General features: G+C 43.7%; 1 protein-coding gene across 1 annotated transcript; it reads left to right on the top strand.

The window, feature by feature from the left end:
* Positions 1 to 86: 86 nt before the first annotated feature.
* On the top strand, positions 87 to 19652 carry SPRING1 (SREBF pathway regulator in golgi 1). The gene is made up of 5 exons (XM_043989086.1): positions 87 to 696; positions 6598 to 6754; positions 7468 to 7619; positions 8931 to 9044; positions 19468 to 19652. Exons 1-5 carry the CDS (start codon positions 586 to 588, stop codon positions 19549 to 19551), a joined length of 618 nt encoding a protein of 205 aa, XP_043845021.1. The 5' UTR covers positions 87 to 585; the 3' UTR covers positions 19552 to 19652.
* Positions 19653 to 26521: the final 6869 nt, after the last annotated feature.

Below are 26521 nucleotides of genomic sequence, written 5' to 3' on the forward strand. Positions count from 1 at the left end.
AGGGCTTGGTTGCTGGGGCGGAGGGGAGGGTGGGAGGTAGAAGGAGAGGCTACCGCACTGGTCTCGGGTTCGTTCTGGGCGCGCGCGGGCCGGGGCTGGGGGGAGGCGGTGGAGCCCCGCAGCTCGCGCTGCTGCGGGCGCTTCGGTGCGTGCTCGGATTGCAGACCCGGGCAGCCCGGGAGTGCTTGGCATTGCACAGCACGAGCCGGGGGGTGGAGGAGAGGGCAAGGTTCGGGGCCGGTCGACCCCGGCCCGCCTTCCTCTCCCAGTGGGCCGGGAGCCCACCCAGGCCGGCCGGGCTCGCAGGAGCACCCCCTCTTTGCCTTTCCATTTTGCCCGGACCCTCGCGTGCCGGAGACGATGGGGCGGGGGCCCCGCGCTGGGCTGAGCTGAGTTGCCGCAGTGGGGGGCGGGGCCCGGAGCCCCCCGCCCCCCCTCCGGGCTGCAGCCGGCCGTTATGGGCCCCGCAGCCCCACCCGTCCCCTGGACTGAGCTCCTTTAGCTGGGATCCCCCACCTCCGCGAGCCTAGGCCCTTGCACCCCCGGCCCCCCGCGGGCGTGCCGCAGCGGGCAGCGGGGGCGGGGATGGTGAACTTGGCCTCTATGGTGTGGAGGAGGCTCCTGAGGAAGCGCTGGGTGCTCGGCTTGGTCTTCGGATTGTCCCTCATCTACTTTCTCACCAGCACCTTCAAGCAGGTCAGTTTCAACGCCCCCCCCCCTTTGTTGATTTCCTTTGTCTCTTTCAGCTACAAAATCCTGGGATGTAGGGGGAGGGGACGTGGGATAAATCGCCCCTTCAGCCGTTTCCAAGCCAACAACCGTGATTCGGTGCGGGAAGGGACGTTAGAACATAAGAACGGGACCTCAGGGAGGGATCTTTAGAACCCAGAAGGATACAGCAGGGAGGGAAGGGACCGTCAGAACACTATGGCAGCACTGGAAGGGAACCCAGCCCATCTAGCCCATCTACTGAGACCCCGAGAAATTTCAGGGGCATGCCCAGCGTTTCGCAGCTAATCCGGACTAGAATCCACTCGCCATCACTTTTAGAGCCGGAGGTGGAAGGGACCATAGGGACTCACACCCACCTCCCCGAAACCTTTTATTTTATAGACGGGAAATTGGCCCCAGATCGTTTAGGCAAGATTAGCAGTTTGACCCCGTTTAAACGTCAGAATCGGGTTTTCTGAGCCAGAAGGGATGTTAGGGAGAGATACTGTATCTCTCAGTTTTACAGACCTCCCAGAGTGCCTTGCTGGAGACTAGAACCCGGGAGTCCTGAATCCCCAAAGCTCCGCCCACTTTGCTGGGCCTCAGTTGACATCCTAAAAAAATAGGGCTAGAGCTACCTGTCAGCAACCACCCCAATTAGATTCGTCGGGATTTGAGAAGATGGTGGAGAGAATTGAGTCTTGGAATTGAGTCTTGGAATGTTGGACCATGGAGAGTGCTTGAAATGTATCCAGATGGATGAAAGAGATGGAAAGAGGCATCTCGGCCTCGAAATGGGGAGACATTCCCTGGCTGTATCAGTAACGAAGCTGGGAACCCAGTCTCGTGATTTTGTTTGTCGCCGTTTTGAGGTTTTCTCAGCAATCACAATTAGGTGCAGTGGGCTGGGTTCCAGTTTTGTGGTCAGCCTGGCTGGGTGGTTGGGGGGCGTGGTACTAAGTATGTGAACAGGAAGTAGGTGACCTTGAACGGGCAGTAAAGGACTGTTTCAACTTTCCCCTGCCTTGGCTGTAGTTACTTGGCAGGGGAGTATGGAAGAACGAGAGAATAAAGAGGGAGAAAACCGATCTGTTGTTGCCTTTGTTTTTTTAAATTGTTTTGACTGGTACTAGGAAACCAGGGGCTGTTAGGGTTCTCCCCTCCCCCCCCCCCATTCCTCCCTTTTTTTCTTCCTTGGTAAACAGGGGCAGAATGTTTGTAGGAATTGTGCCTGTGAAGTACTTTTTTAAAATGAGCTGAAATTTAAATAATTAGTCTAGAGAAAGAGAGGGGCGTGGGCTAGAGTAGGTCACTGTCTTTCTAGCGCACTGCGGTAGAGAAGGGATTAGCTTTGTTCTGCTTGGCCTCTGAGGATAGAACATGAAGCAAATGATGGAAATTGGAAAAATTTTATTTTGGGAAGGAAAAACAAACTTTCTAAAGATTAGGACTCACAAAGGGAGATTGCCGCCTTAGGATCAGAAGTGCATCCCCCATCTTTGAGGGACATCAGGCTGAAGGGGATGACTACTTGTATAAAGGTCATTCAGAGGACATTACCAGCCCTATGCAAGATCCAGAGAATACAGAGACAAACAACAGGTCTCTGCCCTAAAGGGGTTTATATTTTCCTGCATATGGTATGGAGGAGATTCTCATTCAGGCTTGGATTGAACTATTGGTTCTGTGAAATATATGCAGCTGGTTTTTTTAATACTGTTAAAATGTCACTATGTCAAGGGTTCACCAGTCAACCAGCAACCATTTTAGTAAAAGAGAGGAATTGTGGGTTAGTGGATGCAGAATTGGTGTTGGGAGTCAAACCTGGGTTCAAATCTCGACCCTGGACATTATCTCAGTGCTCAAGGCCAGAGGTATCCAACAGGGATGCCTGTGGTCAGCAGCATTCACCAGATGAAAATACAACTGGGGGGCAGCTAGGTGGCACAGTGGATAAAGCACCAGCCCTGGATTCAGGAGTACCTGAGTTCAAATCCGGCCTCAGACACTTGACACTTACTAGCTATGTGACCCTGGGCAAGGCACTTAACCCCCATTGCCCTGCAAAAAAAAAAAAAAGGAAAGAAAGAAAATACAATTGGGAAACATTGAACAATATATGTGAAAATACAAAAGAACATAGATAATGTTAACATGTGGTTTTCTTACTGTGACATGAATTCTTATGTATGGGTTTGTGGTCACAACTGCTCTTGGCAACTTTTTCTTTTTTAAAATTAAAATTTGATATTTGACTTTTCCACAATTACATGTAAGAATTAACATTCTTTAAAAAAAATGTTAAGTTCCAAATTCCCTCCCCACCTCTCTATTCTTACCCCCTCACTGAGAAGGCAAGCAGTTTGATGTAGGTTATACATGTGTAGTCACACAAAACATATTTCCATGTTAGTCATGTTGTGAAAGAAAACAGACAAGTGGCCAGCTAGGTGGATAGAGGACTAGTCCTGAATTAAGGAGGACCTGAGTTCAAAACCGGCCTCAGACATTTGACACTTACTAGCTGTGTGACCCTGGGCAAGTCACTTAACCCTCATTTCCTCCCCCCCCCCCCCAAAAAAAAACCAGACAAAAAACCCAAATTTAAAAAAAGTATGCTTTGATCTGCATTCAGATTCTATCCTTTTTTTCCTCTGGAGATGGATAGCATTTTTCATTCAACTGTACATGTATTTGAAACTGGGACCTCTGACTTCTCTTTTCATTGAGCCTCTCTTACCTTCCTCACTTGGTGACCAGCCCCCTTGGGGATGAGCCTTCTCTGAGCTAGGCTGACCTGGAGGGTGACTTTGAAATCAGGAAAGAGCTGATTGTCTGAAAGCATTGCCTTCAGGATCCCAGGGTCTGGCCAGCTCCCAAGGCTTTAGACAAGGGTCTGTCTTACTCATCCAAGGGAGGGACCTTGATTTTCTCTGACTTCTGGAAAAGTTCATTGGCTTTGGAGCCGATGGAGCGATAGAAATCATAGATGGAAAGGACTTTAGAGATCCTCTGTAGGCCCCATCCCCATTTCATAGACATGGAACTGAGGTGCAGAGGGCAAGTGATTGGTCTGAGGCTATACCGTCAGGGCCAGAGTCAGCATTTGGATCCAGGGCTTCCTGATTCCCAGGCCTGGTGCTCTAACCACTGGGCCACTCAGTTTCCTCCTAGAACCCACTCTGAGCCCTACTCATAAACTACCACCTTAAAGAAGGCTTTCAGAGGTAGTGCGGTACAGGGGAAATGCTCTGGTTCTGAAGGCAGAGGACTTAGTTTCAAATCCTGCCCCTGGTGCTTACTGTGTGAGCCATCTGCTTCCTCAGGTGTAAAATGGGCAGATTGGGTTTGATAACCTCTGAGGGCCCTTCCAGCTCTTAGTCTTCAGATTCCCCATTGTTAAATCTCCCTTGCCCCGCCCTCCCAGCCAGAGGATTTTTACATGTATTTTGTATCTTGTATAGATGTATCTGGGAACATTTTGTATCTGCTTTGGATAATGTAAACTCCATAAGAGGCAGAGGCTTTTTTGTGGTCTTTTCTTCCCATCCAGTCTAGGGCAGTGTTCAGTACATAGCAGCAGCTTAATAAAGGCTTGCTACATGGAATGGATTTTTGGTCAGGTCTGGGGTGGCTTGGGGCACTCACCCTCCCCTCTCCACCCCCCATGGGACTTGGGAATTTCTAGCTCTAAAGTCCCATGAGGTCTTGGCAACTTGCTTAAGATAGAAACTGAGACATTTGAACAGTGCCCCAGTTTCTATCAAGCAGCCCCAGAAAATTGACCCTTGGATAAAATGGAGGAATGATTGTTCCTCTCTCTACCCCTCTTATTCTTCCCCTCCCTCCCCCCCTTTCCCTCCTCTTCCTTTCCTATTTCCTCTCTCCCTCTCCCTTTCCCTCCCCTTCTCCTTCCCTTTCCCTTTCCCTCTCCCCCTGATTCCTCCCTCTCCCTCACCTTCTCTCTCTCCCATTTCCCTTCCCCCTCCCTCTCCCTCTTCCCTTCCCTCTCCCTCTCCCTCCTTTCTCCTTCCCTCTTCCTCTCCCTCACCTTTTCTCTCTCCCATTTCCCCTCCCTCTTCCTCTCCTGTCCCCCTTCCTCTTCCCTCCCTCCCCCTCTTTCCCTTCCTCTTCCCCCCTCTCCCTCTTGCTACTGCAGAGCAGTCATAAATATTAACTGGGATTCTCTGTCATGCTTGGCTTCTTTCCTGCCTACCACCTCAGTTCCTTCCTCTTTGAGCACTTCCCCAGCAAGGTAGCTTGAGGCCACCGGCCTGTTTGCTTTGGATTTAAGGTCAGGAGACTGGTGTGACTCATCACCGTCAACATTTCTTGACAATTATGTAAAAATTGTCTCAGCTCTTCATGAAAAGTCACATTAAAAATGATGTCACCTTCATTTTCAAATAGAGCCTTTCCCCCTCCCTCCCTCTGTGATGGTTTAAAGGCATAATTCTGAGAAGGGGTGCAGGAGTCTTCCTCAGACCTCCTGCAGGGTCCATGACATAGACAAGGTTAAAAACCTCTTCCTCATATTATAGCAAAGAATTTAAAAACCAAACCAAACCAAACCATGGACCACAGTGCACATAGCCATTTTGATTTCCCTACCAAATAAGGCCTGTTTCCATTGCGCATCATGGCTCCTAAAGCACATTGTCACAACAACCCATCCAAGGATGAGTCTTTAATGGAAGAAGCGTCACTATCCTTATACTGATGAGAAATCAGGCCTTAGAAAAGTGAAATGACTTAACATTAGTATAACTCTTTCAAGCCAAAAAAAAGTGCATGCATGCATATGTGGAATATCTATTCCCATTAAATATTCTCCAGATTAAATATAGTCACGGAGAAAGAGAAACAGAGAGATGAGACGAGGGGCGGGGGGAGAGGAACAGCATCCTTCCCAACTCTGACATTCAATATTCTAAGATTCCCACCCCCCCACCCCCATCTCCAGCTCTGACATTCCCTGTTCCAAAGTCTCTCCAAGCTCTGGCATTCGGTGTTCTAAAATCTCCCCAAACTCTGACATTCTGGATTCTAGAGTTTCTTCTAGCTCTGACAATCCCTGTTCTAAGGTTCTCCTACTATCTATTATTAGATATCCTTTGAGACTATTGGTTGGTGAATCAATACCCATTTAAATATGTAAGTTATTCTTCATTGGGGGCTCACTATACAGATGAAATCATAAATCTGGTCCAAAAAGGAAGGGAGGGAAAGGGAAGGGAAGGGAAGGGAAGGGAAGGGAAGGGAAGGGAAGGGAAGGGAAGGGAAGGGAAGGGAAGGAAGGAAGGAAGGAAGGAAGGAAGGAAGGAAGGAAGGAAGGAAGGAAGAGAAGAGAAGAAAAGAAAAGAAAAGAAAAGAAAAGAAAAGAAAAGAAAAGAAAAGAAAAGAAAAGAAAAGAAAAGAAAGATAGATCTAGATCCTTACAAACAACATTTTGGAGATGATATAATAGCTGATATAATGTATATAGCACTTTAAGATTTGCAAAGCAGTTTACAATCTTTATCTCATTTGATCCTCACAACAACCCTGAGAGGTAGGTGATCCCCATTTTAGAGATGAGGAAACTGAAGGAAACAGGGTTAAGCAATTTGCCTAGAGTCACGCAACTAGGAAGTGTCTGAGGCTGGATTTGAAGGATAAGCTTTCTTGATTCCAGGTCCTACTTTGTACCTCATTGCCTCTAATTAGCTCAGGCATGACTAGAAATCTGAGTAGATGGGTTTTCTCAGTGTTTCTATCTTTAAAAAAAAAGAGTTTAAAGCATTTTATTTTTCCCAGAATACTCATCTGACCCAAGTGACCTTGACCCATAGGTGGTCTAGAAGTCATTCATCACTTACCACCATTTCTTTCTGGTCCTTTTTGTAGGAGGAGAGGGCAGTGAGAGACCGGAATCTTCTCCAGGTTCAAGACCGTGAACAGCCCATCCCGTGGAAAGTGCAGTTTAACCTGGGCAACAGCAGTCGTCCAAGCAACCAATGTCGGAACTCCATCCAAGGGAAGCTTCTCATCACGGATGAGCTAGGTATGGCCCTGGCCCTTCAGCTCAGCTACTCATGTGCTGCCCCACTCTGGGCCTCACTATGGAATCCTGACAGTGATAGGGAACCATGAAGGTTTCTTGAGGAGGGGAGTGATAAGATCAGAATGCTTTAAGAAAGTCATTTTAACATCTGAATAGAGGATGGATTAGTTTAGAGCAAGATAATGAGTTCTGTTTTGAATATGTTGAGTCAGAATTTGCAATGAGATCATAGCATTGGGTTAAGTTTCTCCATTGGAAGAGGAAAGGGATGTGTCTGAGGTCTAGATGCTGCAAGATGGTACCTGAATCAGGACCCTTAGCAGCCTCATTGTTAGATCTCTCAGAAGCTACCAAGCTCCCTTCTTGAATCTCGCCTCTCTTGCTTAATCATCGATGATAAATTGTGCTGACACAGCCCAGTTAAAAACCATGAGTCAGACCCCGTAGGCCTCCAAACTGGGTTTTACTGTGGGTTGCTGCCATGGATGAATAGATAACTTGTAAATGTTAACAGTCAGACCCACATGGCCTACAAACTACGACAGCTGGTCTGGTGCTCTAAGCACAGCATACAGCTCAGTAAGAACGGCTTCTTGAAATTAGTGGTTACTCCAGTAATTATGTGCAGTCAGGGCAACCTCCCTTTCTTGCCCACCTTGGAGAGCATTCTCAATACTCTGGCTTCATCCCAGGGTTTCTCTTTGGTTCCCAAGGTTACGTCTGTGAAAGGAAGGACCTGCTCGTGAATGGCTGCTGTAACGTCAATGCCGCCAGTGCCAGGCGCTTCTGTTGTGATGGCTGTTTGTCCAATGGATGCTGTGGAGCCTATGAATACTGCGTCTCCTGCTGCCTGCAGCCCAGCAAGGTACATCATTGGGATCTCAACGGGCTCTTAATAGATATTCACTTGTTCTAACCGCATCTCAGGGGTAGGGGTGGCTTTTACACCCATTTTTCAGATGAGAAAAGAGAGGCCCCAGAATTTTAGAGTGACTTAGCCCATTCACACAGCTAGTGTCTGAGAGGGGATTCAGAACCTCAGTCTTCCTGTCTCAGAGTCCAGACCTTGATTCACTAGGCCATGCTTTGGAACACCAAAGAAGGAGGCAATAGACAGAGCAAAAGATTGGGAGTTTGGGTGAGGGTGTGTGTATTCAAATCCTGACCCTGCTCTTTATTACCTGTGTTGCCTTGGACAAGTTACTAATCCCTCTGGGCCTCAGTTTCCTTTTCTGTACTGTGAGGAAACTGGATGATCACTAAAGTCTTTTCCAGTGGCTTTAGATCACTGTGCCTAGCGTCAGGTGATATAACTTAGTTTATCACCAGTTTTGTAACTTTTTTGTTTGTTTGTTTGTTTTTTTTGGTTTTGGTTTTTTGCAGGCAATGGGGGTTAAGTGACTTGCCCAGGGTCACACAGCTAGTAAGTGTCAAGTGTCTGAGGCCGGATTTGAACTCAGGTACTCCTGAATTCAGGGCCGGTGCTTTAACCACTGCGCCATCTAGCTGCCCCGCTAGTTTTGTAACTTTGTATAAATCGCTGAGCCTCACATTGCTAGCTGGATGCATACTTTTACAGAGGAACCTGGCGGTCCACACTCAGTACATGAGTGCCTGTTTCTCCATAACCCCACCAATGTGGAGCATTACTCCTGATCACCTGAGAAAGGTGCATAGTTTGCACTTCTCTTAGGAAGGACTCTTCTTCCTCTTGCCCCTCCCTGCCTTCCTGTTCTTTATTTTATGACTGTTATTAAGACTCCTGCTGGGAGGTCTTTCAGAACCTGTTGGCAATTACAGGAAGTTAATTCCTGTAACCCAGCCCATGTTTACAAGGAAAGAAGCCAAATGGGCGGTTCCAGAACACTGTGAGGCTCTGTGAGCATAATGGTGTTCCTTTTAAATAAAGCACATCCTTCTCTTACTGCACCATGGAGGAAGGCACTGGATCTGGAGTCAGAGGCCCTGGGTTTGAATTCTGACTCAGCCACATGCTCTACTTATGTGACCTTGGGCAACTCACTTCCAGGGCCCTCAGTCTCCTTAGCCATGGAGTGAAGGAGTTGGACTGGCTGGCCTGTGAGGTGCCTTTAGGTCCTCATACTATTCCTTCCCAGGCCTACGCTTCAGTTAATTTGCTGGGACCTTACAGCTTAAACCTCCTCTATTTCCTCAGCAATTACTATTAGAACGGTTCCTCAACCAGGCTGCGGCGGCGTTCCAGAACCTCTTCATGGCTGTGGAAGATCACTTTGAGTTGTGTCTGGCTAAATGCAGGACTTCATCTCAGGTGGGTAGATGTTATGGGGTGGGGTAGGTTGGGATGGGAAGGAGAGGAGGGAGAAAAGAATTCCAAGAGGAGAATACACTAGCTGCTTCGGAGGCTGGGAAAATTTAGCTATTGTTTATTCTCTGATTGTTGGGGAGACTTTTTTCAAAGTGGAGTTCTTGGATTTTTTTTTTTTAACACCACCATCACTGAGGAGGCAGAAGGATCCTGCACAGGAGAGAGGGCCATTAAAAAAAAAAAATCTCCTTTCTGAATGCCCTGGCCAAGCAGGTAGAAGGCTAACGTCCAGCCTGCTGGGGCTGAGCCCCTCCTGGCTTCACCATGCTTATCCTCAGTATTGGTCCATCGTCAGGATGACATTTGGAATTCTTTCTAGCTTGGTAGGACCAGTCTGAGCTTCTGTTCCACAGCTGCGGCCTTTGGGAAGCCATGGTCACCTCCAGGCCTCCTCAGAGACTTATTTAAGCGGAGGTCTTTTTAGAAGATCCTTCACAAGGATACCTTTATAAGCAAATTCAAGGGTTCTACTCAGCCCATTACAGAATGGAGAAGCAAAATATATGTAGCTGCTGAGATGAGTGAAGGATTGAAGGAAAGGGTCCCTCCTCCCTTATCATCATAGATGCTTCATCCCATAAAGTAGAATATACTGGGACTAGCCTCCTTTCACCTCAAGTCTGGGGAGTGACCCCATATTGCCTGGAAAGAGGCTTTCGGGCTTGGGAGAATTCCTAACTTCCCACAATAAAATTCATTAGCACTTGCAAATAACTGCTGTTTAAAGTCAGAGGAATATTCTGTGAGTGGAGGAAGAAGGTTGTTTTGTTATAGTAGCTGTAACAACTTGGTGGGGGAGGTGAGTTAAAGATAAGCAGATATGTTTATGGAGGGTTAAATTCTTAAAAAAAAAAAAAAAAAACTTTGGGGCAGCTAGGTGGCACAGTGGATAGAGCACCGGCCCTGGAGTCAGGAGTACCTGAGTTCAAATCCTATCTCAGACACTTAATACTTACTAGCTGTGTGACCCTTTGCAAGTCACTCAACCCCAATTGCCTCTCACACAAAAAAACCCCCAAAACAACCTTTTCCACTTTTCTCTTTTTTAAAATGACATCATTTAATTTTTTAAAAAATTGAGTTTTGAATTCTCTCCTTCCCTCCTGCCTCTCCCCCACCCATTGAGATATATCAGTTATATATGTGAAGTCATACAAAACATTTCCATATTAGCCATGTTGCAAAAAAGGAAAAAGAAAAGAATAAAATAAAGTGAAAAAACATACTTCAATATACATTCAGAACTTATCAGTTCTCTCTCTGGAGATGGATAACATTTTAGTCATGAGTCCTTTGGAATTGTCTTGGATCATTGTATTGCTGAGAAGAGCTAAATCATTTACAGTTGATCATTGCCCAATACGGCTGTTACTGTGTATGCTCTTCTGCTGGTTCTGTTCACTTCACTTTACATATAAATCTTCCCAGGTTTTTCTGAAATTGTATGGTTAAATTCTTGAGAGAGGCATTGCTGTGAAATTTTTGTCTTTGCATCCCCCCCCACCCAGCATTTAATTATAATGCCTAGCCCATAGTAGGTGTTCAAGAAATGCCTATTCAGTCAATTTGAAGCTAGAAAGACCTACCTTCAAATCCTGCCTTCAATACAGACTGGCTGGGTGACCATGGACAAGTCACTCACCCTCTAAGTGCCCTAGACAACTAACATTTGTTGTAGAGGAGGCGCTACCTCGAATTTGTAGAGGGAGTTTCCTCACTGGGGACATCCCATTATTAATGAAATTACAGGTTTACCCCCTACAACTAAATTCTTTATCTTTAAAGGTAGCTTGATGGTACAGAGGTTAGAGCTTAGGGCCTGGAGTCAAAGAAGTCCTGAGTTCAAATTGAACCTCAGACACTAGCTCTGTGATCCTAGGCAAGTCGCTTAATTTCTGTCTGCCTCAATTTCCTCATCTGTAAAAATGGGGATAATAACAGTACTTCCCTTTTAGGGTTGTTCTGAGGATCCATTGAGATAACAGTTGTAAAGTGCTTAATACAGCGACTGGCACATAGTTAATAGAAATGTTAGCTATTATCGGCTATCATAATCATCATTATTATAATTAGTGTTAAGGACTCACGCTGGCTGTTTGACATGCCCTAGATTGTTTCATGGAGGCCAGAGATTTTGATCCTTCTAGTAAGTGAACTGTAGTCTTTCTCCCTCTCTCTTGTGGTTGGCTGTTTGCTGTGGCTCCCACTTCATGAAATCAAAAGGGGTTTTGGTTGATATGGGCACCTCTTCAGCCTTAATCACTGACTCAGACCTCTGCCTCCTGTCCTTTTGATTTTTAAATTGTTCTCCTTTGTTGTTTCTCCCTACTGGTTTTTACTGTGTACTTCGGGATCATTAGGCCATTGTTGGGTAAATGGAAGGTGTTTTGGAAGCATGTCCTTACACAGCTTTCCTCCTGGAATGGGGCTTTTCAGGAGCTGACATTTGGGGAGTCTGGAGTCCAAATACACACTTTCTAGTTGGAGAGATGCATGAAAAGGATAAATGAGTCTGCCAGTCAGTAAACATTTCTTAAGCACCTACTATGTGTCAGGCTTTGGACTAAGCACTCTAAGAGTCAGATAACTGATAGATACTCGCAGATAGTTCTTGTATTTTGGTAAAGGGAACCCTGCTCATTGCTTGGGATTTAACAAACCATTAACATTAGATTTGGTCCTCTGCACCCTTCGCTCTGCCTCCTGGAATTCTGTGATTAATCGTCTCCAATTTATGGTCTTCAAGAGTTGTGTCTGACAGCTTAAGTGGTTTGTCCCAGGTCACATAGAACCTGGTTGTGTCCGAGGTGGGGCTTGAACCCAGGTTTCCCTTATGTTTCAGCATCTCACCAGTTATATTTCTGCTGTTATCCCCATGCTCTATTGCCTTCCTTGTCCTTCCATTCCTCCCCCCCAGTCCTGTAATCATAATCAAATCAGTATTGCTGGGGGCATGGAACTAAGATGGCAGAGTACAGGTAGCAGCTTAGCTGAACTCTCCCAAATTGTCCTCCAAACAACTCTAAAATAATTCCTTGAATTGAATTCTGGAGAGGCAGAACCAACAAAAGGTCAGGGTGAGATATTTTTCCAGCCCAAGACAACTTGGGAGGTCAGCAGGAGAGGTCTGTGACATTAGGATGGAGGCCTGCCCAGAGGGCATGAAGCAGCAGCACCAGCAGCTGGCCTTGGAGGTGACTATGACAGCAACAACCAAAACTTCAGGAGCTCTCAGCCCAGACCCAATAAAGGGATTGGATGACTGCTCAGAAAGAGGTTATAGGGGTTGCTTTGTTGGTACTGGCTGCAGGGCTCTGTTGTATTGCCCATACTTAGTTCTGGGTCACATTTCTAGAGCAAAGAACAGCTCTGACACAAGTGACTGCAGGGAACCTGATTAGAGTTTCAGGGCCAAGGGGAACATACTGGTAGCTATAGAGGAGCAAGGTTCTTTGCTAGGTAAAGACCAGAGCACCACCCAGGAGATCAAGAAATAGGCTGGAAAAATGAAGAAACAGCAAAAAAAGAACCTGAGCATGAAAAGCTACTATGGTGACAGGGAAGATCAAGACACAAAGTCAGAAGATCTCAAAGGGGGGAAAAGTGAATAGACACAAGCCCAAGAAGAATTCCTAGAAGGACTTAAAAAGGATTTTAAAAATTAGAAAGGTAGAGAGAAAATTGGTAAAAGAAATGAAATTGATGCAAGAAAAATTACAAAAAGAGAATGAATAGCTTGGTAAAGGACGCAAAAAAATTGAAGAAAATAACACCTTAAGAAAGAGAATTGGATAAATGGTAAAAGAGGCACAAAATTTTGCTAAAAAGAATTCCTTAAAAAGCATAATTAGACAAATAGAAAAAAGATGACAAAAGCTCAGCAAAAAAAAAAAATAACTCCTTAAAAATTAGAATTGGGCAAGGAGAAGCTAATCCCCAAGACATCAAGAAACAATAAAACAAAGTCAAAAGAATGAAAAATAGAAGAAAATGTGAAACATCTCATTAGAAAAACAGCTGACTTGGGAAATAGATTAAGGAGAGATAATTTAAGAATTATTGGACTACCTGAAAGCCATGATGAAAAAAGGAACCCAAACATCATATTGAAAGAAATCATCAAAGAAAACTACCTCAATATCCTAGAACCAGAAGGTAAATTAGAAATTGAAAGAATCCACCCATTATCTCCTGAAAAAGGTCCCCAAATGAAAACTCCCAAGAATAGTATAGCCAAATTCCAAAGCTCCCAGGTCAAGGAAAAAATATTTCAAGTAGCCATAAAGAAACCATTCAAGTATCATGAAGCCACAGTCAGGATCACACAAAATTTAGCAACTTCCACATTAAAGGTACAGAGGATTGCAATATGAAATTCCAGAAAGCAAAGGATCTAGGATTACAAACAAAAATAACTTACCCAGAAAAGCTGTGTATAATCCTTCAAGAAAAAAAATGGGCATTTAATAAAATTGAAGACTTTCAAGGATTTCTACTGGAAAGACCAGAGCTGACTAGAAAATTTTACATTCAAACAGAAGATTCAAAAGAAATATAAAAAGGTAAACATGAGAGAAATCATTAAGTAACTTAATATGGTTAAACCGTCTACATTCCTATATGGAAATGATACTTGTAATTCCTGAGAACTTTATCATTATTAGGGCAATTGGAAGGAGTAAACATAGGAGACATGAGAATGAGTTGTGTATGATTGTGTTGTGTATGGATTGATCTCAAAAAAATGAAGGGGTGAGAGAGATGTACTGCGAGAAGGAGGAGGGAGAAGAATGGAGAGAATTACTTCACATAAAAGAGGTGCACAAAGAAAAGCTTTTACAATGGAGGGGATAAAAAGGGAAGGTTGGGGAAAACGTTTGAAGCTTACTCTCCCTGGAATCAGTTCAAAGAGGAAATAACATACACTAAATTGGAGTCTATATTATTCAGCAGTGTGAGGGCCAAAATTTGATATACGGAGCGTTAATTGGGTGACTCACCAGAATATTAGGGTTCCGGAAACATGAGGGACCTTTTAGGTTCACCCTCCCCTCTGAACTGCCCTTTTAAAATATTTTTCCCAGGCCAATAAGAAAGGAGCCTTTAAGCTTTAATTCACAAAAGGATCAAATTTTATTACTTGGGAATTAATTAAACAACAAAGGTGAAACTAATAAAAATCAAAGATAAGGAAATAGGAAAAAAAGAAATACAGATAAATACTCTTAACTCTAAACTGAGCCTATGCAATCCCCAGATTGTTTCCAATTAAGCTAATTCAGAGGAATTTAGGGTTTTCCATAATTAACTCACCAAAACCTGGAAAGTCTGCAGTTGCTCGTGCCACCGGAAGGGGAGAAGCCAGAGAGAGAGAGAGCTTGTGTTCCAGAAGAGCCTCTGCTTTCCTTCAGGGAGCATTCAGTCTTTTCTCCCCCAAAAGGGGAGGTTCTTCAAAAACTGCCTATGGAGAGTTCTCCTTCTGACCTCAGTAGCATACACAACTTCAGGATGGGCCAGGTGTGGCCCCTCCCAAATGAGTCAGCTAAAACTCCAATAATAATTTTTACCACAGCAGGTAAGAGAGGAAGAAGATAAAAGCGAGTGGGTAGCAAGAGAACATAGGGTAGATTAAGAAAATCAGTGGTCAGAAGCAAGACAGACTTTTGAGAAAGAATAGCGTGAAAAAAAAAAAAGGATAAACAAGAAAAAAAATATGGAGGGAAATACATAGTAATCATAACTATGAATGTGAATGGAAGGAACTCACCCAAAAAAGAGATAGCAGTGAATTAGAAAACAGAATCCAACAATATGTTGTTTGCAAGAAACACACTTGACGGTAATTATCAAAACAATGCTGGTACTGGCTAAGAAATAGAGAGGTGGATCAGTGAAATAGAATAGGTACAAATTACACTATAATAAATGACTATAGTAATCTAGTATATGATAAACCCAAAGATTCAAGCTTTTGGAATAAAGACTCATTATTTGACAAAGACTGCTGGGAAAACTGGAAAACAGTATGGCAGAAACTAGGTATAGACCAACATCTCACACCGTATACTAAAATAAGGTCAAAATGGGTACATGATTTACAAATAAAGGATGATACCATAAGCAAATTAAGAGAGTATGGAATCATTTATCTGTCAGATTTATGGGCAGAGGAAGAATTTAGGACCAATGAAGATATAGAGAGTAAAAATATAAAATAGATAATTTTGATTATATAAGAATAAAAAGCTTTTGCACAAACAAAACTAATGTCACCAAGATTACAAGGGAAGCAGAAAACTGGGAATTTTTGACACAAATATCTCTAATAAAGGCCTAATTTCTCAATTTTATCATATCTTTAAGAATTTGGATGCTCTGCTATTTGGTGCTTATATATTTAGCATTGATAGCAGAGCATCCAAATTCTTAAAGAAGAGTTAAGTAATTTAAAGGAGGAAATTATAAAACTATACTAGTAAGGGACCTCAACTTTCCCCTCTAAGAACTAGATAAATATAGCCATAAATAAGAAAGAAGCTAAGGAGAAGAATAAAATTTTTAGAAAAATTAGATATGATAAAATTCTGGGGGAAAAAATTGAAAGGGAATAATATTCTAAAAGAATGTACCTCTTTCTCAGCTTTATATAAAACCTTCACAAAAATTGACTGTGTATTAGGGTATAAAAACCTTACAAATGTAAGGGGCTAAAATTCTAGCTAAACTATCTAAAATCTAATGAGTGGTCGCCAATAAATTATAAGCTTTAACAAGAGTATTTAAATGTTTAAGTATTTATTAAAGAGCATTAGGATCAGAGAGAATGGTAAAAATCTAACTATTTCTAAGAGACCCTATCCTCTGACCCACCATGGCGAGGTCAGGAACCAAAAAGAGACCGAACCCCTCTGCCAGTTTCTACTTCCTACTTCATGTCCCCCTCCCAGAAATGGGAGGCTCCTCAAGTTGATTGGCTGGTAGCCTTGATAGACAGTACTCAGTAGCAAATGTCACTTCCTGATGCTAAGGACCTTGACCACATGGCTTGCCCTCAGAGACCTTCTCCTCATGGCAGAGCTTTTCTACAGTAAGTCTCCAGCAGGTGGCGTCATTCCAATCATTACACAAACATGCAGAAAAGCAAAAAATGTTAAATGCATCCTTTTCAGACCATAATGCAATAAAAATTGCATTCAATAAAGGGCCTTGGATGCAAAGATTAAAAATTAATTTGAAACTAAATAATCTGAACTAAAATAAATAGGGCAGCTAGGTGGCATAGCAAAAAGAGTTCTGGGCCTGGATTCAGGAAGACTCATCTTCCTGAGTTCAAATCTGGCCTCAGATACTTACTAGTTATATGAGCTGGGCAAATCACAACCCTGTTTGCCTCTATTTCCTCTCCTGTAAAATGAAGTGGGGAAGGAAATGGCAATCCACACCAGTATTTTGCCAAGAAAATCACAAATGGGGTCACAAAGAGTCAAGACACGACTGAAAAAACAAAACAAAACCCTGAACAACAAACACTTATACCAATAAAATAGAGAAAGAGCATGAGTGAATTGGGCATACGATTAAAAAAACTAGAAAAAGAACAAATTAAAAATCCTCAGTTAAACACCAAATTGGAAATCCTGAAAACTAAAGGAAGGATCTGTGTATTTCTTGAACTAATAAATAAAACTAGGAGCTGGTTTTATGAAAACAACAGCAAGAAAATAGACAAAACAATGGTAAATTTGATTTAAAATAAGAAAAGAAAATCCAGTTACCAGTATCAAAAATGAAAAGGTTGGGGGCAGCTAGGTGGTGCAGTGGATAAAACACCAGCCCTGGATTCAGGAATACCTGAGTTCAAATCCGGCTTCAGATACTTGACACTTACTAGCTGTGTGACCCTGGGCAAGTCACTTAACCCTCATTGTCCCGCAAACAAAACAAAACAAAAAAACAAACAAAAAAAAAAATGAAAAGGTTGAATTCACCACCAAATGAACAGGATATTAAAGAAATTATTAGCAGATATTTTGCCCAGTTGTATGCCAATAAATCTAGCCATGTAAGTGAAATGGGTGAATTTTTACAAAAATGAAAATTTCCCAAATTAACAGAAGAGGAAATAGATTCTATCTGAAATAATTCTGTCTTAGAAAAAGAAATGGAACAAACCATAAATGAGCTCCCTAAGGAAACCCCAGTACCAGATGAATTCAGCATGAATTCTACCAAACATTTTAAGAACAATTAATTCCAAACTATGTAAACTGTTTGGAAAAATAGGCAAAGAAGGAGCCCTACCAAATTCCCTTTATGACACAAATATGGTGCTGATACCTAAACCAGGCAGAGCCAAAACAAAGAAAATTATAGATCAATTTCCCTAATGAATATTGATGCAAAAATGTTAAATAACATGCTATCAAAGAAATCACAGCAGTACAAATATACTATGACCAGATATGATTCATCCCAGGAATGGAAGACTTATTCAATACTAAGAAAATTATCACCATAATTGGCCATATTAATAACAAAAAATACCCAACAAAAATCATATGATTATTTCAATAGATGCAGACAAGGATTTTGGCAATATAACATACTATTAAAATCATTAGAAAGCATAGGAATAGGGGCAGCTAGGTAGCACAGTGGATAAAGCACCGGCCCTGGATTCAGGAGTACCTGAGTTCAAATCTGGCCTCAGACACTTGACTAGCTGTGTGACCCTGGGCAAGTCACTTAACCCCCATAGCTCCGCAAAAAAACAACCAAAAAAAAAGGGCATAGGAATAAATGGAACTTTCCTTAAATATAAGGAGTATTTATGTAAAACCATCAACAAATGTGTAATAAAGGTGAGCTAGAAACCTTCCTGATAAGATCAGGGGTGAAGTAAGGATGTCTATTATTTAGTGTTGTACTAGAAATGCTAGCTGGGGCAGCTAGGTGGTGCAATAAATAAAGCACTAACCTTGGAGTCAAATGATCATATGAAAAAATGATCCAAATCTCTATTGATTAGAAAAATGTTAATTCACCGAGGTAGCACCTCATACCTATCAGATTGACTAATATGACAGAAAAGGAGAATGACAAGTATTGGAGGGAATGTGGAAAAATTGGTATACCAATACACTGTTGGTGGCATTCTTAACTGGTCTGGCCATTCTGAAGAACAATTTGGGGCTATACCCAAAAGGCTGTAAAACTGCATACCTATTGACCCAACAATATCACTGCTAGGTCTATATCCCAAAGAGATCAAAGAAAAGGACTATATGCACAAAACTATTTATAGCTACTCTTTGTGGAGGCAAAGAATTAGAAATTAAGGGGGTGCCCATCTATTGGGGAATGGCTGAACAACTTGTGGCATATTATTGTAGTGGAATACTGCTGTGCTATAAGAAATGACGAGCAGGAGTATTTTAGAAAAACTTGAAAGACTTAATGTGAACTGATGCAGACTAAAATGAGCAAAATCAGGAGAACATTGTACATAGTACATTGTACAACAGCAACATTGTACTATCACCAACTTTGAAAGACTTAGCCACTCAGATTAATGCAATGATACAAGACAGTTCCAAAGGACTCATGATGAAAAATGCTATGTAAAGAGACAATTGATGGAGTCTAGATTGAAGCATAATTTTTTTTACCTTCTTTATTTTTCTTGCCTTTTTTTTTTTTTTTTGGCAACATGGCTAATGTGGAAAAATATGTTTTGCATGATTTCACACATATAATTGATAGCACATTTCTTGTTTTCTCATTGGGAGGGAGAAAATTCAGAACTCAGGTTTTTTTAATGTGTTTAAAATAAATAATAAATTTTTTTTTTAAAGAAAGGGGAAAAAACCCAAATCAGCACTGCTGCTTACTCTTGAAATGTATCAGTCAGCTCTCCATTGGCTCCACCCCAATCCTGGTAACTTTTCAAGCTAGAGTACTTCTTCCCTGGCCACTATTCCACTCATGTGTTGTTTCCCTCATTATAATGCAAGCTTCTTGAGGCTAGGGATTGTTTTTGGACTAGCACAGTACCTTGAATACAGCAGGTATTTAATAAATGTTTGTTGAATTAATGGTTATTTGGAGTGAGAAGCAGGTAGAATGTGATAGTTTCTGTTGAAGATGTCCAAGATTGTCTCATTACCTTTCTCCAAGTTGGAAAGTCTTGTGAAGTTTTCTGCTCATTTTCTCTCTCTCTCTCTCTCTCTCTCTCTCTCTCTCTCTCTCTCTCTCTCTCTCTCTCTCCCTCCCCCCTCTCTCCCTCCCGTTTCCCCCCTCCTTACTGCTTCCCCCATATCTCTCTTGCTCTCTTTGATGGGTCTCTTCTCTTTCTCTTCCCCCACAGAGTGTGCAGCATGAGAACACCTACAGAGACCCCATTGCAAAATATTGCTATGGAGAGAACCCACCAGAGCTCTTCCCTGCTTGATGGGGAGCAAGGGTGGAAAGAACTGTGCCCACAAGGCCAGAACCTGGAGAAGGTGGAATATCCTTGAAGACCTCTGCCTGGGGCGTGGGGGTGGGGTATCTCTTCAGACTCAAAATGAGCCCATGGGTTAGAAGACTTACCCCTCCAATGAGTGTTGGGCCTCTGCCTGCCCTAGTATGAGCTGGAGGATGGTGCTGAAAAGGGACTGTGAGGGAAGCAGGACACCTCCTCCGCAACCCACCCTTCTCCTTATGCTGAATACCTTGGCCCTGCCGGGCGGACACGTTCTCTCAGGCCACAGCTCAGATGAGGATCGTCCAAGTGGTTGGAACCCCTCCCTCAAACAGAGCAGACCCCTTCCCCTTTTCTCCCCTCTCTCCTCCATTCCTACAAAATGGAACTGGGAGTCGTGCCCCTCTGTTTGGGATTTGGGGTTCAATGTTTTGCTTGTGGCCTGAGCTCCAGCTTTGTATATAACTGTAAATTATTTATTGAACTGACTTGGAATAGTAGAAAAGAGGAGTATTTCCTGCAGCTAAAACCTATTGCCTTTCAGCTTCTAGTTAATTGTGTCCCAGAACAAAAGATTAGATTTCTGCTGATCGCCTCATGTTAACATGTTTTGTGAGTTCAAAGGATCTATTTGTACACATCAAATCGTTTTTTCTCCTGGGGCCCAGACTCCTCCCACTGGGGCTCCAGATTTTCGTCCAGTGAAATGTCTTCATGCCTAACTTTTCCTGATGTCGGTGGTGCCCCATTACCTTCAGCCTAATGTACAAAAGAATCTGATACCTCCCAAGAGACATTTCTACCCAAACCTCCAGCGGGCCAGCTGGTCTACCCTTAGGTGTTGGCTCATTCACTGGTATTTGAGAGAACAATTTTACCCAAGGGTTTCATGCTGGAATCATCCTAGTTTCTGATTCTCTACGTCCTGCTTTCAATTGCTCCCCTGGGGGAGACCTTGAGAAAATCAGTCTTGTTTTTTTGAAGCCGGGTAGAAATGCTGAGCATGGCCTTGCAGCGTATGCCTGGCAGACTTGCTGTCTTGCTGCTTCTGTGCATCAGTTAACCCAGCCCCTGAACTGACATTTTAGGTCCCCTGTGCTCCCAACCGTTCCCAACTTTGAGAGGTTTCCGTTTGTTTTTTATGTGCAAGCGGTCAGTGAGAGACCACTTCTGTTGTGGCAGGGAGCATTTGCCTCGTGGACAGCCTGTGGATGGGCCACAGCCCCCAGACTTGAAAAGTGACTCTGGCTCTTTGACCTGACGAAGAATGGAGCAAGGTAACTGCCTTTGGAAGAGCATTGAGAGAACACTGGTCAGGGAGTCAAGAGACCTGTGTTTGAGTGTTCAAGTCTCCACTCTGCCACTTGCTTGATAGATAATCTTGGGTAAAGTGTGCTCTTCTCCTGCCTTCAGTTTTACCATCTGTAAAATGGAAGGGATTGGATTGAATGATTGTAAAGTTCCTTTTCATCTTGATTCTCTGTTTTAGCTCCCCATCCCACCCAGCCAACCCATTCTCTCCTTAGTTCTGATGCTTTCTTGGTCTGTTGTATGCTGGGAGCTCCCCTGCCCCAACTTTGCTGCCTGCTCCAAGTACTAAAGGCTCCCTCTGCCCAGCCAAGTTTTATTGCTTGCTCTGTGTGCTAAAGGCTCCCCACCCCAAGCTTTGCTTCTTGCTCCAAGTGCTAAAGCCCCCCCCCGCCCCCAGCTTTGCTTCTTGCTCTAAATGCTGAGCCTCCAGCTTTGCTTCTGCTAAGAGCCCCCAGCTTTGCTTCTTGCTCTGAGTGCTAAGAGCCCCCAGCTTTGCTTCTGCTAAGAGTCCCTAGCTTTGCTTCTTGCTCTGAGTGCTAAGAGCCCTTGGCTTTGCTTCTGCTAAGAGTCCCCAGCTTTGCTTCTTGCTCTGAGTGCTAAGAGCCCTCAGCTTTGCTTCTTGCTTAAATGCTAAGATTCCCCAGCTTTGCTTCTTGCTCCAAGTGCTAAGAGCCTCCAGTTTTGCTTCTTGCTCCGAGTGCTAAGAACCCCCAGCTTTGCTTCTTGCTCCGAGTGCTAAGAGCCCCCAGCTTTGCTTCTTGCTCCGAGTGCTAAGAGCCCCCAGCTTTGCTTCTTGCTCTGAGTGCTAAGAACCCCCAGCTTTGCTTCTTGCTCCGAGTGCTAAGAACCACCTCCCCCTTTGGCTTTGCTTCTTTCTCTGTATGCTTAGTCTGTGTCCCCTCCCCAGCTTTGCTTTTTGCTCTGTGTACTAAGGGCTCTCTCTTTCTCTGTCTCTCTTCTCTACTTCTCTCTCTCTGTCACACACACACACACACACACACACACACACACCCCTCTTTGCTGCTTGCTCTCTGTGCCACACACACCCTCTGATGCTTTCTTGAACTCAGTGATGAGTTCCTCCGCCCACCCCAACCTTCTCCACCTAAATCTTAACCTTTCTCAGTTTGAGTTTCCCCAAGCACTGATGCTTTTGGGGGGGGGGCAGGATGCTGAGGCCTACATCTCCTCTTGACACCCTCCCCTCCCCAACTTCAAAGCTCAGCTGCTTCTTTGGTCCATGTCCTAAGAGCTCCTCAATCCTGCCCTGCTCCCAGCTTTGATGCTTTGGTATGAGAAGGGCTTCTCTTCCACCTTTGATATTTTCTTGGTTTGGGGGCTAAGTGCTCCTCCCCCCAAAAAAGCTCTGTGTTCTTCCTCCACGTACTAAAAACTCCCCCTCCCACCCCAGTAATAAAAGTTCTGTTGTTTTCCTGGTCTGTGTACTAAGAATCCCACTACCCCCAATTTTGATGCTTGTTCTGTGTGCTAAGGGCTCCTCCCACCTCCCCAAAAGAAAACCACAAAAAAAACCCAATTCTGTTGCTTTCTTGGTCTTTGTGCTAGAGCTCTCTCCCTCTCCCCCTCCCCCAGCTTTGATGCTTGCTCTGAATGCTAGGGGCTTCCCCCCACCTCCAGCTCTGTTTCACATTGAGTGTCTCTACTGTTTGTGGTGCTACTTGTCAACACTGAATCTTGTATGATATCTCATTCTTACTGTTACCCTCTGCACATGTGTGTACGCACACCATGCTCTTGCTTCCCTCGTCCAGGTTCCCCTCCGCCATCTTGGATTCAGCCAAGTTTGGTGGAAACTACTAGACTTGACTCCCTGTGTCCCCCTCTTCTTTCCCTGTGAGTTCTTTCTTGTTAACATGTAGGATAACTACCATACAATGTTTCCATCCAATACCTCATTGGACCCAGTAACCCTGGGAAAGTTGGATATCAAGTTAGTTCTGTCCCCATGCTACACAGGAAGCAACTGAGACTTAATTGTGCCCAGGGTCACTTGGCTAGTAAATGTAGGTGGGGGAGGCAGGGTTTAAACTAGGGTCTCTTCTTCATGTATCTGGTATTCTTTCTTTCCACTCGCTGTGTTTCTAGAAGTATTTCCCTCAATTCCAACCCTACTCTTCCCACTCAGACTTCCCCAAAGTCATCCTTGACTAGTGTAACCTAAATAAGCTTCTTAAAAAGATGATTTGATTGGCAACCCTTTGTTTTTGCCTTTTCATCTTGGCACCGGCCTTTGTGTTTGGGTGGGGCCTTCTCTGTATGTAACGTGTTTTCAATGGTGCTGACTTAATAAAATTTGTCTCTCAAAATGACTTGAGTGTCTTTCTTAACCATCTTCCCTTCATAAGGATAGAGGGATGTGGGGCCAGCACACCTCTATATGTCCCTCTTTAGGGAATTACATGAAACCAGATGGTCCATTGAGTCACCTTCTTTAGCAGCTGAAGACTGTACATGAAGGAGGAAGCTGCTTGTAAGTGGATTCTGACTTTTTTAGGGAGATGTCCCTATTTTCAGATACCTAATTGGTTGGTTGTTGTCCTTTGTTCTCAAAGAGGACCAAAATAACATCACTATGTTGGGGTCAGGGTACGATGTGCCCAACTGCGGCTGATCAGACACACCAGGTGGGGCACAAATAGTTCATATGAACATTTGGAGTGATGTCTCTAAATTTGCCTCATGAGATACCCAATTAGAATGCCTTTGACTTTTCGAGACACTTTTACAAATCTTGTCTCCATCTCCTTGTGAGGTAAGGAGACCAGTTTTTATCCCTGTCTTCCAGATGAGGAAACTGAGGCCCACAGACTTGATTCCTCCCCTACTTCTCACACTTGTCCACTTTTCTTAACTCAGCTACTACCAGAGGTCAGACCCTAACACCTAGGATGCTCTGGCAGCCTCTAACTAGTGGTCTTCCTGTTTTCTCCCTGTCCCAAGCCTGCCTCCACACAGCTACCAAAACAATTAGGGCAAACCTGACCACATTACTCAACCATAGTATATCCGGGTCAGGAGGAACTTAAATGAGCATCCAGGCCAATCCAGATATAAAAGGAATTCCTACTATGACTTCCCTAACAAGAGATGTCACTGCTTGAAGATTGCTGCTCCCTAACGCCTCAAAGATAAAATACAGACTTCTCAGTCTGGCCTTTGATGTTCTCCATTATCTGCCTCCATCTTGCTTTTCCATTCCAATTATATTGTTGCCTTACTCCTGTGTTCATATATCCCAGTGCTGGAAGGAACCTCTGAGGCCCTCTCCCCCAACAGCTCTCACTAAACATGAGGGGACTGAAGCATATTGACTTGGCCAATGACAGACAAGTGGTGTCCAAGTCAGAATCTGAACCCATGTCCTATGACTTGAGTTTTTCCCCACTGCAGCTGTGTTATGGCCCACCTGGAAGGCTAGCCATTCCTCATACTTGTCATTAAATCTACCTCTTCCTTTACTACTCCGCCTTAGGCCTGGCATCTGCACTGTCCTCTCAGACTTCTGACTGTCCTACAAGACTCGACTGGAAGTACCTCTTTGGCTGGGAAGGCTCCCTTGCCCGTCTCCCTATCACCAGTTTTTCTCCCTTTTCATCATCATATTACGTTTTTACTGATCTGTATGTGCATTGTGCCCTCCAAGGTAAACTCCCCCAAATCAGGCAGACTTGTTTTTTGTATCTCTGGTTTCTTGCATATTGGAGGGACTTAATGTTGAATTAAGGGCTGCTAGGTGGCGCAGTGACTTGAACGCTGGGCCTGGAGTCAAAAAGACATCTTCCTAAGTTCAAATATGACCTCATTCACTTACTAGCTGTGTGACCCTGGGCAAATCATTTGACCTTGTTTGCCTCAGTTTTTTTGTCTATCAAATGAGCTGGAGAAGGAGATGACAAAACCAAATCTTTGCCAAGATAACCTTAAATGGGGTCATGGAGAGTCAGACACAACTGAAACAGCTGAACAACAACAAAAATATTGAATTGACCTGGCTTAGGTCACATTGCTGATTTGTTACCAAGCTGTGACATAACTGGGATTCCTGAATCAAATCCATCACCCTACCTTCTGCTACACATATATCCACATATATATCCACATACATGTATGGGAATGTACATGACTATATTAGTGTGGCTATTCATGAATTCATATATATGTTTAGTATAGAAATTTGCATCATCTGAGTTGAAAAGAACCTCAGAGGCCACCTAGCACAAGCCATAGCTAAACAAGCATCCTCTTATTCAGTCGTGTCTGATTCTTCATGACCCCAGTTAGGGTTTTCTTGGCAGAGATATTGGAGTGGTTTGCCATTTCCTTCTCCAGCTCGTTTTACAGATGAGGAAACTGAGGTGAACAGGGTGAAGTGATTTGCACAGGGTCACACAGCTAATATGACTGACTGAGGCTGGGTTTGAACTCAGATCTTCCTTACTCCACATCTAGCACTTTAACCACTGCACCACTTAGCTGCCAGTATATTTCTGGTTTGTGTTGCCTCTACCTTGGATAGCTCATGTGAAATGGTTTGCTTTAAAAGCAGGGTGCTCAGTTCCAAGGGGCATAGAGAAATAAATTTGCCACTGGTGTGTCAACAAAGGATTTCCTAGTGCTACTGTTATACAAACTTAAAACAATATTTGCTGTGGATAAAAGCTTAGCTTTTCTAATATTTGGAAGTAACAGAGCACCAGAAGGGTGTGGACTATGAGCAAAGTCTTAGTGCTCCAGGTTGACTCAATTCATGAGATCATAGGCTTAAAGCAGGAAAGGATCTTAGCATCTAAAACAAACCCCTCCTGTTACAGATGAGGAAACTGAGGCACAGTGTGACATTTAAAATTAAATGTATGGTTGCCTATTTCTGTCCCAAGTGTAGGGAAAATTAGCTGGGGTTTCTAATATAGTTGTTACTTAGAAATTAGAGGCTACTACACCAGTTTGGGCCATTAAGCATTTATTAAAGTATATTAGAGATTAATAAAGAGAGAACACGTGCCTCTGAAAGATAGGAAAGCCTAGAGAAGAGAGAAAATGCTGCCTCCACACTCGAGGTTCCTGCACCCAAGAGAGCGTCTGTGCTAGCTCGCTAAGGGCAGGAGCAAAGTCCACCCGTAAAGATTGTTCAAAGCTCCTTGGCTAGCATCACTCAAATCTATTGGTTCACTGGGTTTGAGGGCAGTTCGGTGCAGTCATGCTGATATCTGAGCTCAGATCCTCTTGCAGGAACAAGGCTTTCAAGGTAGGTGTGGTTTTTTGGGGGGGGGCCTGGAAGTCTGAAAACCCCTATTATTTTCTCATACCAGGAGGGGAAGTGACTTGCTGGAGGATTGCCCAATAAGTGGTAGTGGCAGGAGTCAAATACAAGTCCTCTTCCCTTTGTACCCATCTACACAGCAAAAGACAGGGTGGGGTGGTGGTTAGAAAGACAGCCTTGGAGACGAAGACCTGAGTTCAAGCCTAGCCTCTGACACATGCTGTGTAACTCTGGGGGGTCATTTAGCCTTTTAATGGATCCAGCCAGTTTGTTAAAATTATTAAGATATCAGAATCTGAATCCAGGGCCCCTTGCTACAAGACAAATCCTTTTAGTTTTGTTCAGGTCCCATACATTATATAATTG

The sequence above is a fragment of the Dromiciops gliroides genome, chromosome 1 (assembly GCF_019393635.1).
Source record: "Dromiciops gliroides isolate mDroGli1 chromosome 1, mDroGli1.pri, whole genome shotgun sequence".
Taxonomy (NCBI): Eukaryota; Metazoa; Chordata; class Mammalia; order Microbiotheria; family Microbiotheriidae; genus Dromiciops; species Dromiciops gliroides.